The following is a 14,322-nucleotide window of genomic DNA, read 5'->3' as shown; positions in this document are numbered from 1 at the left end:
AAGAAGTACAAATCATGTAGAAAGTGGGAGAATGAGGTGACTAATAAAATATTAATGATGTAAGGAAAGATAGTGAAAGCATTCTGGAGAACGTGAAACAAGTGAATGCAAAGATCAAGGATGTTAGTGAAGCTGTTTAGTCTGCAGAGCAGGAGTTTATTGTTTTGGCAGGAACAAAAAGATAAGAAATATGCAATAAGAGAGGATATGAAAGAGATGCTAAAAGTGAAAATAAAAAATAAGAGAGTAAACCAATATGACACTGAGTCTGCTGCCTAGGTATGATGGACAGAATTGAGAAGGGAAATGATTGCTAATGAATCAATGAGAAGATTTTGCAAGAGGAACAGGTTGCTGCTTATAGATGTATGGAGTGAATTTGATGAATGAAAGGACTTGATATTTGAATGATATCAAAATGAGTTAGATGCTTGGAGAAACTGTATAGTTATAGTTTGGAATTGCAAATCAAGGGAAATCAGAGATATTAAAGGGGATGCAATCAAGCATGTGTCTGGCACCACTGCTGAGACGAGTGAATGAGTGTGTGTACAGAAACGATTATGCAATGCTGGATACGATTTCACAGGTTTCAGATTCAAATTGGTTAGTAATGACATTACACAAGGGTAATTGTGGGTCCAAGAGGATGTCAAAATGCACACACATGAATACCAGTAGTATCAGAAATAAGGGAGAGGAGTTTTTGGCACTAGTCAGCTTGACTTGGCTAAAAATTATAGGTATATAATTTTTGTGAGACCTGACTGACAGAAAATGTACAGTGAGGATAGAGGGAAAAGGAACAAGAAGTGGGGTATTGCTAATGATAGCTGAAGAACTATTACCAACAAAATTAGAAGTAAAAAAAAAAGAAGGATTTTAGATCTGGAAGAGATGATTAATTTGAGGCTATGTGATGCAAGATAGAGGCCAATTATCATCATCAGCCATTGTCAATCCACTGTTGGATGAAGGCCTTTCCAAGATTACTCCAAAACTGTCTGTCCTTGGCTCTCTTTTCCCATGTCACTCCTGTAAATCTGATGATATCATCAATCCACAGTGATTTAGGTCAGCTTCGTAGTTGTTTTTCCTCTTGTGAAATCCAATCCAGTACTTCTTTTGTCCATCGTTGATCTTGTCTTCGAACAATATGCCCAGCCCATTGCCACTTCAGATGTTTCACTTTATGATGTCAGAGACTTTGATTTGGTTTCTTATCCATGTATTCCTTTGGTGATCCAGTCTTGTGATACCAAGCATACTTCTTTCCATACTAAATTGTGTTGTTCTTATTTTCCTTTGCATTTAGTGCCCATGTTTCACAGCCATATTTCAATATAAGAAGAATACACTAATTAAAAACTATCCTCTTCAGGCATATTGGTAGTAGTTGGCTTTTGAATATTGAATGTAATTTTCTGAATGCTTTCCACCCAAGCATCATGCGTCTTAATTTCTTTCACGATATTTTGTTCCATTGATATCTGTTGTCCTAAGTATATGTAATGATCTACTTCTTTAATTCCTTCATTGATTTTATTATTTCTGGTTGGACATAGCTATTGAACATAACTTGGGTCTTCTTAATGTTTATCTTTAGGCCAGTTTTGCTAGTAATTTGGAGTTCATGGATATGAGTAATTTGTGCACAGTCGAAGTAAAGATAACTATGTCATCTGCAAAGCATAAATGGCTTAAATATCTTCCATTTATCTTCAAACCTTTCTCTTCCCAATCAAGAAGTTTGAATTTCTTCTAGGCTCGCTGTAAATAATTTTGAAGATATTTTTTTCACCCTGTCTTATACCTCTCTGTATTTCCACAGTAGAGATGTTTCTAATGAAATGAATTTGAACTGGAGAGAGAGAGAGAGAGAGAGAGAGAGATGGCTGGAGGTGCTATGCGATAAGAGGGTGCTGATCAACCTAAAAGGCAAAATCTACAGGACAGTAGCGAGACCAGCTATGACGTATGCTATGGAAACTGTGGCCCTGAGGAAAAATAACATCAGCAGGATGGAGGTAGCAGCGATGAGAATGCTTAGGTGGATGTGCAGTGTGATCAGGAGGCAAGGTTGACAAGATGGTTTGGTCATGTGACGAGGAGGGAGGAAGAGAGTATGTGGGAAGAAAGGTCATGCAGATGAATGTGCAGGGGGAGGAGGAAGAGCAGGCAGCCAAAGAAGAGATGGAGGGAGATGGTGGAGGAGGACTTGAGGATGAAGAACTTGGATGTGGCTACAGCCCAAGACAGGAGGTTGTGGAGGAGACTCATTACAAACAGCCACCCTACTTAAGTGGGAAAAGCTACAGAAGAAGAATTTCCATTGAAATGAATTGTTGCTGTGGCATTGGTGTATGCTGATTTGATGGTTCTGATGTATGGTTATTCCACTTGTTGGTTTCTTAATGTTTTAAGTATTGCGCGTTTTTAGTGAATCAAAGGCTTTTCTCATAGTTAATAAAACCAAGACAGTCTTAATTGATATTCATTACACTGTTCAATAATCTGCTGTACAACTTGAATATGGTCCATTGTACTAAAGTCCCTTTGAAAGCCTGCCTGTTCTTTTGGTTGTGCTAGGTCTAGAGTCATACAAAGCCTGAGCTAAGACATTTGTAAACCACTGATAGTAGACTGATATGTCAGTAGTTTGTCAAGTCTTCTAACCTCAGCTTTTTTATGTATCAGAATTAGAATAGCTTTCTTCCATGTTCTTAGTACATCATTTTTCTTCAGGCATAAAGTAAATAGTTTTGCTAAGAGTTTGTAGATTATTTCTCCACCTATTTTTAGAAGTTCAGCTATAACTCTATCCTCACCGGCAGCTTTCCCATTTTGAAAGCTTTGAATGCTCCACATAACTTCTGGTAGAATCTGTGATACTTCAGCTGTTTTGTAGTTTTCTTCATTTAATTCATCATCCTGATATAATATTGAGTAAAATTCTTCAACTCTTTTTGCTATATCATACTTATCTCTGGTGATGGTCCCATCTTGAAGTTTGACTGCAACCATCTGTTTATTGCTGTTCATCAACTGCTGTTTGGCTTTTTTTGAGACTATGGTTGTTTTCAATTGTTTGTTATATGAATTTACAATTGAAGCTTCTTATTTCTTCTATCATGATGTATCCCTACTCTATAATAAAGGAAAACATTCAGAATTGTAATGGGAGTCTTTAATGCTAGACTTTAATATGTTTTCTGATCATTTTGCACAATTCAGTGCATTCAATTTTATTCTGTAGGTTAACTGATTGTTTCATTTCTCTTCATTTCCTCATAAGCTGTTTTGTTTCTTCAGAAATTTTGTCTTGTTTCTGTTCTGTGGTACCAGCTAATGAGCATTGTAAAAGGTTTTGGGTAATAATGTCATTACTTTCTGATAGATCAGCATTGTCATCTATAATAAGATGTTTAAATCTATTATTTAGTTCGTGTTGGAACATATCTTTTAATGTCGAGTTTGTGTACATCTAAGTTTTGCTTTGATCTTCGAAACATTTTTCTTCTTTCTTTTTGGCAGTTTTATTTGGATTTTACTGCGTACCATATGATGGTCACTTCCAATGATGAAGGTGTTTATAACAGAGCAGTCTTGAAAGATGTTTTTCTTATTGCTGAGGATAAAGTCAATTTCACTAGTTTTTCCATTTGGACTTTTCCATGTCCACTTCCTATGTGTTTTTTTCTTGAAAAAGGAATTAATGATGCACAAGTTTTTCTTTTTCTGCAAATTCTATTAACCTCTCCTCTATCATCTCTCATGCCATATCCAAAATTTCCCATTGAGCTTTCATCTGATTGTTGTATACCAATTCTAGCATTAAAGTCTCCCATTACAATTCTGAAATTATGTTTTCTTTATTGCAGAGTTGGGATACGTCATGATAGAAGGCTTTGATTTCTTCATCAGTATGGCTTATTGTTGATGCATAGACTTGGATGATCTTAAGGGTGTATCTTTTTGAGATTTGAAAAACAATGCTTGCTATTCGATCTGATATAATGTCAAATTCTATTATGCTGTTCATCAATTTTTTGTTGATCATGAAACCAACTCCACTGATTCTTTCCTTATCTTGGCCTCTATAATATATTATGTCTGTTTTTTAATTGAAGAATTTCTTCACCATTACGTCTAACTTCACACAGTTCAAGAATGTCCCATTTAGTTGCTTAGCTCTTCAGTTAGTTCAGTTAGCCATGTTTCACTGCTTAGTCCTACAGTTGAATGTTTCAAGGTTTATTTTCCAATGGCAACATGAGCTTGTTACCCAGGGATTCTTAGCACCTTCTGCATTCATGTTTAACTGCCTGCTGCCATAGGTGGTAACAATCCAGCCTCCATGGAATGAGAGCCATTTTATTTCTGTCTGATTCATCTTGGAAGGTTAGGCCATAAACTCACCATGCTGGCCCAGTGCAGGTTGGTGAATAGCAATATTTTCATATGGGATCGCCAGTCCCAAAACCAATGGTCCACAGCTCTTCATTCAACATATTCAGACTGCCCTGATATCCAGCAAGTGGTAGTCAGGGTTCCCCCCTTCCGCCACCTAGAGAACGCGCTCTGTAGCCCAATATGACAAAATATATTGTTGGATATGTTATAAATGGGGGAGGGTCCACATTAAGATGTAGATGCTATGCATCTGCCAATGCGTAGCATCTACATCAGCACAGTGAGTTTAGGCCGAGAAATTATTATATGGAATTTCAACTATGGAGATACAAATTGAAGAGAGGAAAGGGGCATTGCAAAATGGAAGTGAAATTTATACAGCTACTAAGAGACATCAGGTCATCCCAAAAAGTAATATCACTTTTATACTGTACTTGTTCAAACATGTTTCAGCTTGTCTAATCATGAATTTTTAAAGCTTTATAAGTACTGCTAAGCTGAGGCAGCTTGATTCTAAGAAATTCCGCCTTGCAAGAACATTGTACATAAGTTACTGTTTAAATAACTCATTACTATGGAGATCACTGAAGAGCACATTAGGCACATCATGCTTTATGAGTTCAAAACAGGCAACAATGCTGCTAACACTGTAAAACATGCAATAAGTGTATGGCAATAATGTTTTGAATGTGCAAAAATGCTAGTGATGGTTCCAAAAATTTCAAGAAGGGGACTAGCTTGAAAGACTCCCTCACTCTTGGAGCTCCGTCTCTCTCAATAATGATATGCTGGAAGCCGCTATTGCAAGAAATGCCAATGCAACTGTTGAAGATTTAGCAAAAGATCTTAATTCAACATCATCGACCATCCATTGCTATTTGCAAGAACTTGAAAGTGTCTAAGCTCAGCAAGTGGGTTCCTCACGAACTGACAAACAACAATCGAAGAGAATGCGTCAACATCTGCACTGCTCTTCATTCTTGAGAGGTTCAATCTGTTTTTCAGTTGTGTAGTCATTGGTGATGAAAAGTGGATACTTGACAAGAATGTTAAGCTAAGATAAAAAGCCAAATGGCTAGTTTTCTGGCACCTTAATATAGAAAATAAGGGGATAAACATCCTTTGTTGTTTTATAGCCAGTAAGCGAAACTAAAGATCGATAACTATGATCTATAAGTTTCATGCTGAAAAACTATCGGCGAAGGCAATTCGAAGTAAAGGTGGAGCAAGCTCCCTCACTACCCAGACTGGTATAGTGAAGGTATGCAAGTTCTTTTCACTAAGCTTTGATATCTTCCAGGTCTATCTACTCACTGATGAGACCTCAAAAAAGGTTGAAACCGGTCTGGGTAGTGACCTCTCATCATAATGTAATGACAGTATTACATCTCCTAGGAGCTGTGTTTTACATTATGAGAAAATATCAAGAATAGTGAGGGAGCTTGCTCCATCTTTACTTCGAATTGCCTTTGCCGATAGTTTTTCGGCACGAAACTTATAGATCGTAGTTATCGATCTTTAGTTTCGCTTACTGGCTATAAAACAACAAAGGATGTTTATCCCCTTATTTTCTAAGAATGTTAAGCGTCAAAGGCAGTGGGGTTCATTCAGGGGAACAGGCTAAACCTCAGCCAAAACAAGACCTTCACCCTCAGAAGGTTTTGTTAAGTGTTTGATGGAATATGGCTAATATTATACACTTTAAACTCTTGTCACAAAACCAAACAGTCACAGCTGAAGTATACTGTGAACAACTTGATCAAATGAATAAAAAAACTGAAAGAAAAGAGGTGTTCTCTGAATCACCTGTACCAAGACTGAGGAAGTCAGCTAGGAAAAGCTTCCACATCCTCCATATTCTCCTGATCTTGCACCTTCAGATTACCACTTATTTTGAAGTTTGCAACATTTCATTAATGAAAAACAATACAATAGAGGCACTGAAATTAAGCCTATATGACTTCTTTGCCTTCAAATCTCCTGAATTCTATAGAAATGGCATTATGAAGCTTTCACAATGTTGGAAGAGCATTACTGATTCAAATAGAATATATACTTGATTAAATTAGCAAGGTGATTTATCTTTTATATCCTTTCAAAACTTAATGCTAAAAATGACATTACTTTTGGAATGACCTGATAATTATCTGAAACAGCATGTCATACAGAGGGACAGGAGTTTGAGAGTGATCTGGTAACAGCATCAAAAGATATATCCATAACCAAGGAAGACAGTCTGCTTCTAATTAGGGAGAGTGAACATGAAATCTTGTGCTGAAAAATTGTTAAACATAGGGAAGTCTCTGCATTGTGGACAGATAATACCTTAACAATCAATTATCAATCTGAATTGTTCCACCATTTACTTGTAGTGCCTACATAGCTCTGATAAGCTTAATATCAGCTCTGAAAATAATGGCCTGAATTCAACAAAATAACTGCTGAATTATGTCTGCTGCTGATCTTTTTTTTTTATGTTTTGGTGTTTAGTTAAAACAGTCAAAAATAACATGAGTAGATAACATAGTTCTAAGAAAATTAAAGGAATGAAAATCTCACTACTGCCACTAACCAGCCTGGGTAAGTAGACTATTCCCACTGGAATGGAAGTTTAAAGACATTATTAGAGGAGAGAAGCATTTCACCACAAAATGCAGGGTAGCGATGCCAGCCATCTTGCTTACTGGAGATCTGGAGTGGCTTGAAAAAGTATCATATAGTTTCATATCCTCTCTTTTCAACCTAACAAGCAACTTCTGCAAACCAACAAACTCTCAATCTATCCTCATAAGAAGCATTTCACAGATCACTCACCATTTTGGTCAGTCAGTTCAGGATCCACTTGTTTCTTAAGTTGTTTTGTTTAATTAACTTGTCTATAAATGATATATCATTTACAAATTAAACAGCACGGGCCCAAGAACAGAACCCTGGGACATGCCAATGATTGCCCTCCTTTTTTTGTGACACTGCTCCATCATAAAATATACTATTCATTCCCATCCTTTGCAGCTTATGTGGAGTAAAAGGTATATAAAAAAGAAAGGCTTATTCATATTAACTTTTTAAATGTTATGGATTTAACAATACAGAAACAAATAATTTATCAAGCAGTAGATATTTTGCTGGATTTTAAACTAGAAAACTTATCAAAGAAACAACATAAGTATATCTTCTAGAGCTACATTTAAAGTGGAGTGAAGTTGGTCTTAAAATATCCAGCTCCTATTTTTGTTAATGTGGTCTCATATTCCCTGAATCTCAACAAATATGGCTGCATTAAATTTAGTGGCAAAATATGCCAGAAGAAATTCACTAGATTAAGAATGTTAAAGACTGAAATAAATATGATATTGTTAATTTTCAAATAGGATTATTATGAAAAGTCAATTACTAAAAAGTCATAATTTAATAAAATAATTATATTGTGTTAACTAAATAATTAAAAAATTACCGTTGTGCCATCAACAGAAACAGATACTTTTGACTGACTTGATAAGACCTCGGTAGTTAATGTCTTTGGCAAACTTTCTTGCAAACGAAAACTGTTGTGTCTCCTTTCTGAGCCAGACAACCCTCCATGATCCCCTGAAACATAAAATTCAGGTTAGCATTCTTCTGACTGGAGTTTTTGTAATGAAAATAATCAGAATATGTTTAAATAAAATAACTGTATAGGGTCAATTAACATCATAGCCTTAGATATTATATAGCTCTTACCATTCATCATTTTCTACTTTGTAAATGATGAATGGTAAGAAGTATATAAATAAGGATAATGAGGAATATTTGGCATATGACTTTACTATTAATTCTTGTATAAAAGGCTTATACGCTGGTTAAACATGATAACTAAATACTTAAGGAATTGACAGCGCACACTAGAAATATAAATTAAATCAACTTTAATATATACTTTCCGATATTTCAGCAACAACACATTGCCACCTTCATGGGAATTTAAGATAAAGACACATGCATGCAAGTACTACATAACATCAAATGAGAAATGAAGCTACCATTTTCCTAAAGTCTTGATGGTGCCCCTGGCAGGCTATATTAGGTGTTCTTGGCCTTTGGGCTGAAGTTCTTCTGATATATGTTTCCCAAATTTGGGGCAGTCTCATGCATCCAAATTTGGTTCAGGTTTGGCATGTTCCTAAGGGCTAAGGCTGATTCCATGAATAGTCTTTCATATTTGAACTTGCTGCAGTGTATTACTGTGGCTTTCTTCCACCTTATTCTGTGGTGAGTATCCAGAGCATGGTCTGCAAGCCCAGAGTGGCTGTACTGGTGAAATCTGATGTAGTCCTTGTGTTCTGAGATTCTGGTATTTGCTGTCCTGCCTGTTTGGCCAAAGCAGAACAATTTACAGCTGCAAGGGACCTGGTATACACCAGGTAGGTCTAGGGGAAGTGGTTGGTCTTTAGTGGAGCGGATAAGGTATGCCAATTTTCTATATGGTCTGTGACAAGAGGTCAAGTCATGTTTTTTTAGGATTTTGTTGATTTTTTACCGAGGTGCCTCGGACGTAGGAAATGGTGATGGATTTAGATAACTGGTTTTAGTATTTTTTGGATTTTTTTTTTGTGTGTGTGTGGGGGGGGGGGGGGGGGGGGGGCATTGGCTGAGAAAGTGTTAAGGATGTGATTTAGTTCAGTGGTTAGGGCTAGTTCGAGCTACTTACCTCCACATTGAATACAATCCTATCAACTCACAAATCAGAAAATGCCATAGTCTCCTTAAGAAGGTCACTTCTTAGCCTGTGGAGATTACTTACAGACTAAAACCATATAACTCTAGACCCCCCCCCCCCCGTATATATGGGCTCCCAAAAATACATAAAGAAAATGTGCCATTATGTCCCATAGTGGATGGCATTGATTCCCCCACTTACAAACTAGCTAAATATTTAGCCAAAGCACTCTCGAACTATACTGGCAACACACCATCACACATAAAAAAACTCAGCCCACTTCAAAGCCAATATAGAAAACCTCACACTCCAACATAATGACATATTAACTAATAATTAAGGAATTGACAGCGTACACTAGAAATATAAATTAAATCAACTTTAATATATACTTTCCGATATTTTGGCAAACGTCACATTGCCATCTTCTTGGAAACTTATTACAAAGACAAGTGCACACAAGTACTATACTACATAACAGCAAATGAGAACCGAAGCTAACGTTTTCCTAAAGTCCTGATGGTGCCCCCTGGTGGGCTATATTGGTAGTTCTTGGCCTTTGGGCTGAAGTTCTTCTGATAAATGTTTCCCAAATTTGGGGCAATCTCATGCATCCAAATTTGTTGATGTTTGGCATGTTCCTAAGGGCTGAGGCTGATTCCATGAATAGTCTTTCATATTTGAACTTGCTGCGGTGTATTACTGTGGCTTTCTTCCATCTTATTCTGTGGCGAGTATCCAGAGCGTGGTCTGCAAGCCCAGAGTGGCTGTATTTGTGAAATCTGATGTAATCCTTGTGTTCTGAGATTCTGATATTTGCTGTCCTGCCCTGCTTGGCCAAAGTAGGACAGTTTGTAATAAGTTCCCAAGAAGATGGCTACGTGACGTTTGCCGAAATATCGGAAAGTATATATTAAAGTTTATTTAATTTATATTTCTAGTGTACGCTGTCAATTCCTTAATTATTAGTTATCATGTATAACCAGCGTATAAGCCTCTCAATAAAAATAATGACATAATGGACAGTTTTGATGTCTCCTCCTTATTCACAAATGTCCCCCCCCCTCAAAGAAACCTTAGAGCTAATCCAAGCTAAATTTCCTCCCGATATCTCAGTCCTATTTCAGTTTACAATGAACTCAGGCTATTTCGTTTGGCAGGAAAAATTCTACAAACACATAGAGGGGACAGCCATGGGTTCAGCACTTTCCCCACCCTTGGCCAACTTCTTTATGGAGACTTTTGAAGAGAAAGCCTTAAACTCTGCCCCACAAAAACCTACTGGCTTCGCTACGTTGATGATGTGTTTGCTATTTGGCCACATGGCTCAGATACACTCCTCTCCATCCTAACACACTTAAACAACCAACACCCTAGAAAAAGAGAAAAACAATAGCCTCCCCTTCCTACACACACACTAGTCACCTGCCAACCTGATGGAACCTTGGTTTCTCAGTTTATAGAAAACCCATCCCATACAGGCAGATACATTCACCAACAATCCCCCCCCCCAGCCTCTCACAACAATATGGAGTTAAGACACTATTCAAATGGGCAAAACTAATCTGTTCAAATGACCAAGCCCTAACCACTGAACTAAATCACATCCTTAACATTTTCTCAGCCAATGGCTACCTTCCCCCACAAAAAAAAATCCAAAAAATACTAAAACCAGTTATCGACAACCCCCCCCCCCTTCACAAAAAAGATTACTCTAAATCCACCACCATTCCCTACATCCGAGGCACCTCAGGAAAAAATCAACAAAATCCTAAAAAAAACATGACTTGACCTCTTGTCACAGACCATATAGAATATTGGCATCCCTTATCTGCTCCACTAAAGACCAACCACTTCCCCTAGACCTATCTGGTGTATACCAGGTCCCTTGCAGCTGTAAATTGTCCTACTTCGGCCAAACAGGCAGGACAGCAAGTACCAGAATCTCAGAACACAAGGACTACATCCGATTTCACCAGTACAGCCACTCTGGGCTTGCAGACCATGCTCTGGATACTCGCCACAGAATAAGGTGGAAGAAAGCCACAGTAATACACTGCAACAAGTTCAAATATGAAAGACTATTCATGGAATCAGCCTCAGCCCTTAGGAACATGCCAAACCTGAACCAAATTTGGATGCATGAGACTGCCCCAAATTTGGGAAACATATATCAGAAGAACTTCAGTCCAAAAGCCAAGAAAACACCTAATATAGCCCGACAGGTTATACTATCAGGACTTTAGGAAAATGGTAGCTTCCTCGCTTCGTTTCTCATTTGTTGTTATGTAGTACTTGCGTGCACGTGTCTTTATCTTCAGTTCCCATGAAGATGGCAACGTGACGTTGCCGAAATATTGGAAAGTATATATTGAAATTGATTTAATTTATATTTCTAGTGTAGGCTGTCAATTCCTTAAGTATTTAGTTATCACGACCTTACTATTAATCTCAGTTTGTTTGTTTTTTTAATAGCTAACATCATTCTGGTATCAACCATTTATACACTGTTTGGCATAATAAAGTAAAAAAAAATCTACATTACATAATTTTTCATTGTCTGACTTTTTTTTTTTTTTTGCCTGTGACAGGGATCAAGGTACCTTGCAAGAAATTGGGTTCTCTCTTTCAGTTTAGAGATTTTATCTCTGAGCAACTATTAATTCTATACAAATCCCAAATTCATTCATTCAACAACTGAATACAGCTCTAACATTTGTTGTGATGCCTAAAAGATTACTCCAAAAATCCTTGACTCAGTAAAGAATTTGTCAGTGCTTCCTGCCATGACTGCCATTGAGACATTAGCTTTGATCTTATAAACTGTCTGTATATAGTACTGTCGAACAGTATTTGTAAAAAGTTATGAGCTGATGTAGTAGCTTCATCTACAGTCTCATTTCCCTCAATTCCAACATGACTGGGAATCCAGGATAACCAAATATCAAAATGCTTAGTTGTCCTGGACATCAAAATGTCAAACTTCACACAGCACTGGATGTGAATTATACACAGAAGGGAGATAGCCTGTAAAAAACTCTGCAGGTCTATATAAATTACAGACCTTTGGTAGCAGTTTTCTTTTACATGTACCAGTATAAGCTGAATGACATGCAACTCTGCTGTATCATTACTGCAATCAGGTAGGATCTATTTGAAGACAGTAATGTCAAGAAACACAGCCCACAGATCTCTTGTAAAATCTCTTGTGGTGAAAAAATAGAAATAATTTTTCACCTATATCTATTTTACATGGGCCATAAAATATTTATAATTAAGAGTGTATATAACCTAATGTAATGTAATAATTTTGTAATATAATGTTAGAATAACTGAATGTTCTCTTCCTAATGTAATGTAATGTAATAATTTTGTAATATAATGTTAGAATAACTGAATGTTCTCTTGTTGTGAAAAATATAAATATTTTTCACCTATATTGATTTTACACTCTGATCTTGAACAATCAGTAGAGATGGGCAAGAAATCAGAGTGGGCTGCTTTGTGTGCATTAAACAATTGCAGGTAGACAGATGAAGTATGAGACTTCTGTAGTGACAAAGTTAGAGGCTGAAGAATGGACTGCAAACCTGCTGTGGAGGAATGCTGTTATGTTTGGTACAGGTGAATGTTGTCAACATTAATGCCAACAGCTTACATAATCTCTTTAACACATACCAAAAAGATAGGTCAATCTGACATGCATGATATTGAGGATTCCAATGCAGAGAAAAGACTAGTCCATATAGGATGCTCTGGAAGTGTCATTATTTTTAGGGCATAATTAAGAGACAACTGTTTCCACCTAAAAGCTGGTTGACTGGGCGATGTACAAAAGGCACCAGTAGCTATCCATATATTCAATCTCATCCAGATAGATAAGATCCACCATTGCAGGTTATTCTTCCTTGCAAAACCATAGACTTGAGACCCATGATCCAGCTTTGAATGTATAAGTGAATGATAAAGATGAAGCAATGAACATTGATCCAACCCAATTCAGTAGAGGATAGAGTGCATAGGAGATTTAATGCTCTCTTGCACTTTTCTCTTAGTTGACAAATGTGTGCAAGGAATGGAAGTTTTCTGTCAAAGATGAGTCCCAAAAACTTGGTTTCTATTGCTACTGAAATAACAGTTTGTCCCATTCTTAATTCAGCAGAATCTGGCTGAAGAGTGCCTTTTAGACAGAAGTGTACACAGACCCTTTTCTCTTCTGCTGAAAACCTGAAACCATTACTAAGAACCCATGGGGGGGGGAAGAGAGAGAGAGAGAAAGAGAGACTGCTTGCTGAAGTTGGCTTTCATTTATCCTCATGTTATAAGAGTGACAGTAAATTGTAGTCCTCAACATCTGAGCATTGCCTCCTACAGTGGGAGGAAGCTATTTAGTGACTGATTTAATTTTGACAGCAAAAAGTGCTTTGTCTTAAGTGTGACAGAGCCTTAATACTGTTCCCTAGGGAACACTGTTCTTGATGACATTGCCAAGATAGTGTACTTCCCACTTTGACTTGGAAAGCTTGCCTGGACAGAAAGTTTTTGATAAATACTAGGTATCCCTGAGATCTAGATTATAGAAGTCTTTTAATATGCCACATCTCCAGAGTGTGTCAAACTTTCTCCATGTCAAAGAACAGTGAAACCAGATGTCCTTGCTTCAGGAATGCATCTCTTATACAAGTTTCCAAACAGACCAAAGGTCCAAAGTTGAATGATGTTTACAAAACACTGCGTACTGAAGAGAAGGTTGTTGCTTTCTAAATATCCAAGAAGTCTGACATTAACCATTTTCTCTAATACCTTACAAATGCAGGGGCAACAAGTTGATAATTATTTGCTTGTGTTGGATCATTTCCTGGTTTTGGGATAGCACTGACAACTGACTTATGCTAAGAATGCATAAACTCTTCCTCTGCAACTTGTTGCATATTAAGAGAAAGAGATCCACAGAAGATGATGGCAGATGTTTCATTTCATAATGGATGTCATCAGGACCAACTGCACTGGATAAGACCTCTTTAGTCCCTCCTTAACAAATGGTTGATTGTATGCCTCAAGCCCATTGGTAGAAAAATTTAGCTGCTGTTTCTCTTGTTGCTCTTTCAATATTAAAAATTCAGAAAGATATGAAGCTCTGCTAAGATTCTGGTAAACGTTTCTCCCAAAGCATCTGCAATAACTTTGGGATCAGCAACAACAACACATCCATT

At 37.1% G+C, this 14,322-nt stretch overlaps 1 protein-coding gene across 5 annotated transcripts in view; it reads right to left on the bottom strand.

Annotated features, from left to right (window-relative positions):
* LOC150108763 (protein O-linked-mannose beta-1,2-N-acetylglucosaminyltransferase 1-like) overlaps positions 1-14,322 on the bottom strand; it is a 603,478-nt gene that overhangs the window by 256,198 nt on the left and 332,958 nt on the right. For all 5 annotated transcript variants that reach the window (XM_090416229.1, XM_090416227.1, XM_090416226.1 and 2 more), the window contains one exon: positions 7,868-8,001. In XM_090416229.1, coding sequence (XP_090272355.1) covers positions 7,868-8,001 — 134 coding nt within the window. The remainder of the gene's footprint in view (positions 1-7,867; positions 8,002-14,322) is intronic.

This window comes from Typopeltis vanoorti, chromosome 3 (genome assembly GCF_054136105.1).
Source record: "Typopeltis vanoorti isolate ZY-2024b chromosome 3, IOZ_Tvanoo_1.0, whole genome shotgun sequence".
NCBI lineage: Eukaryota > Metazoa > Arthropoda > Arachnida > Uropygi > Thelyphonidae > Typopeltis > Typopeltis vanoorti.
The sequence above is the reverse complement of the archived record's forward strand: the minus strand, read 5'-3'. Positions and strand labels throughout refer to the sequence as shown.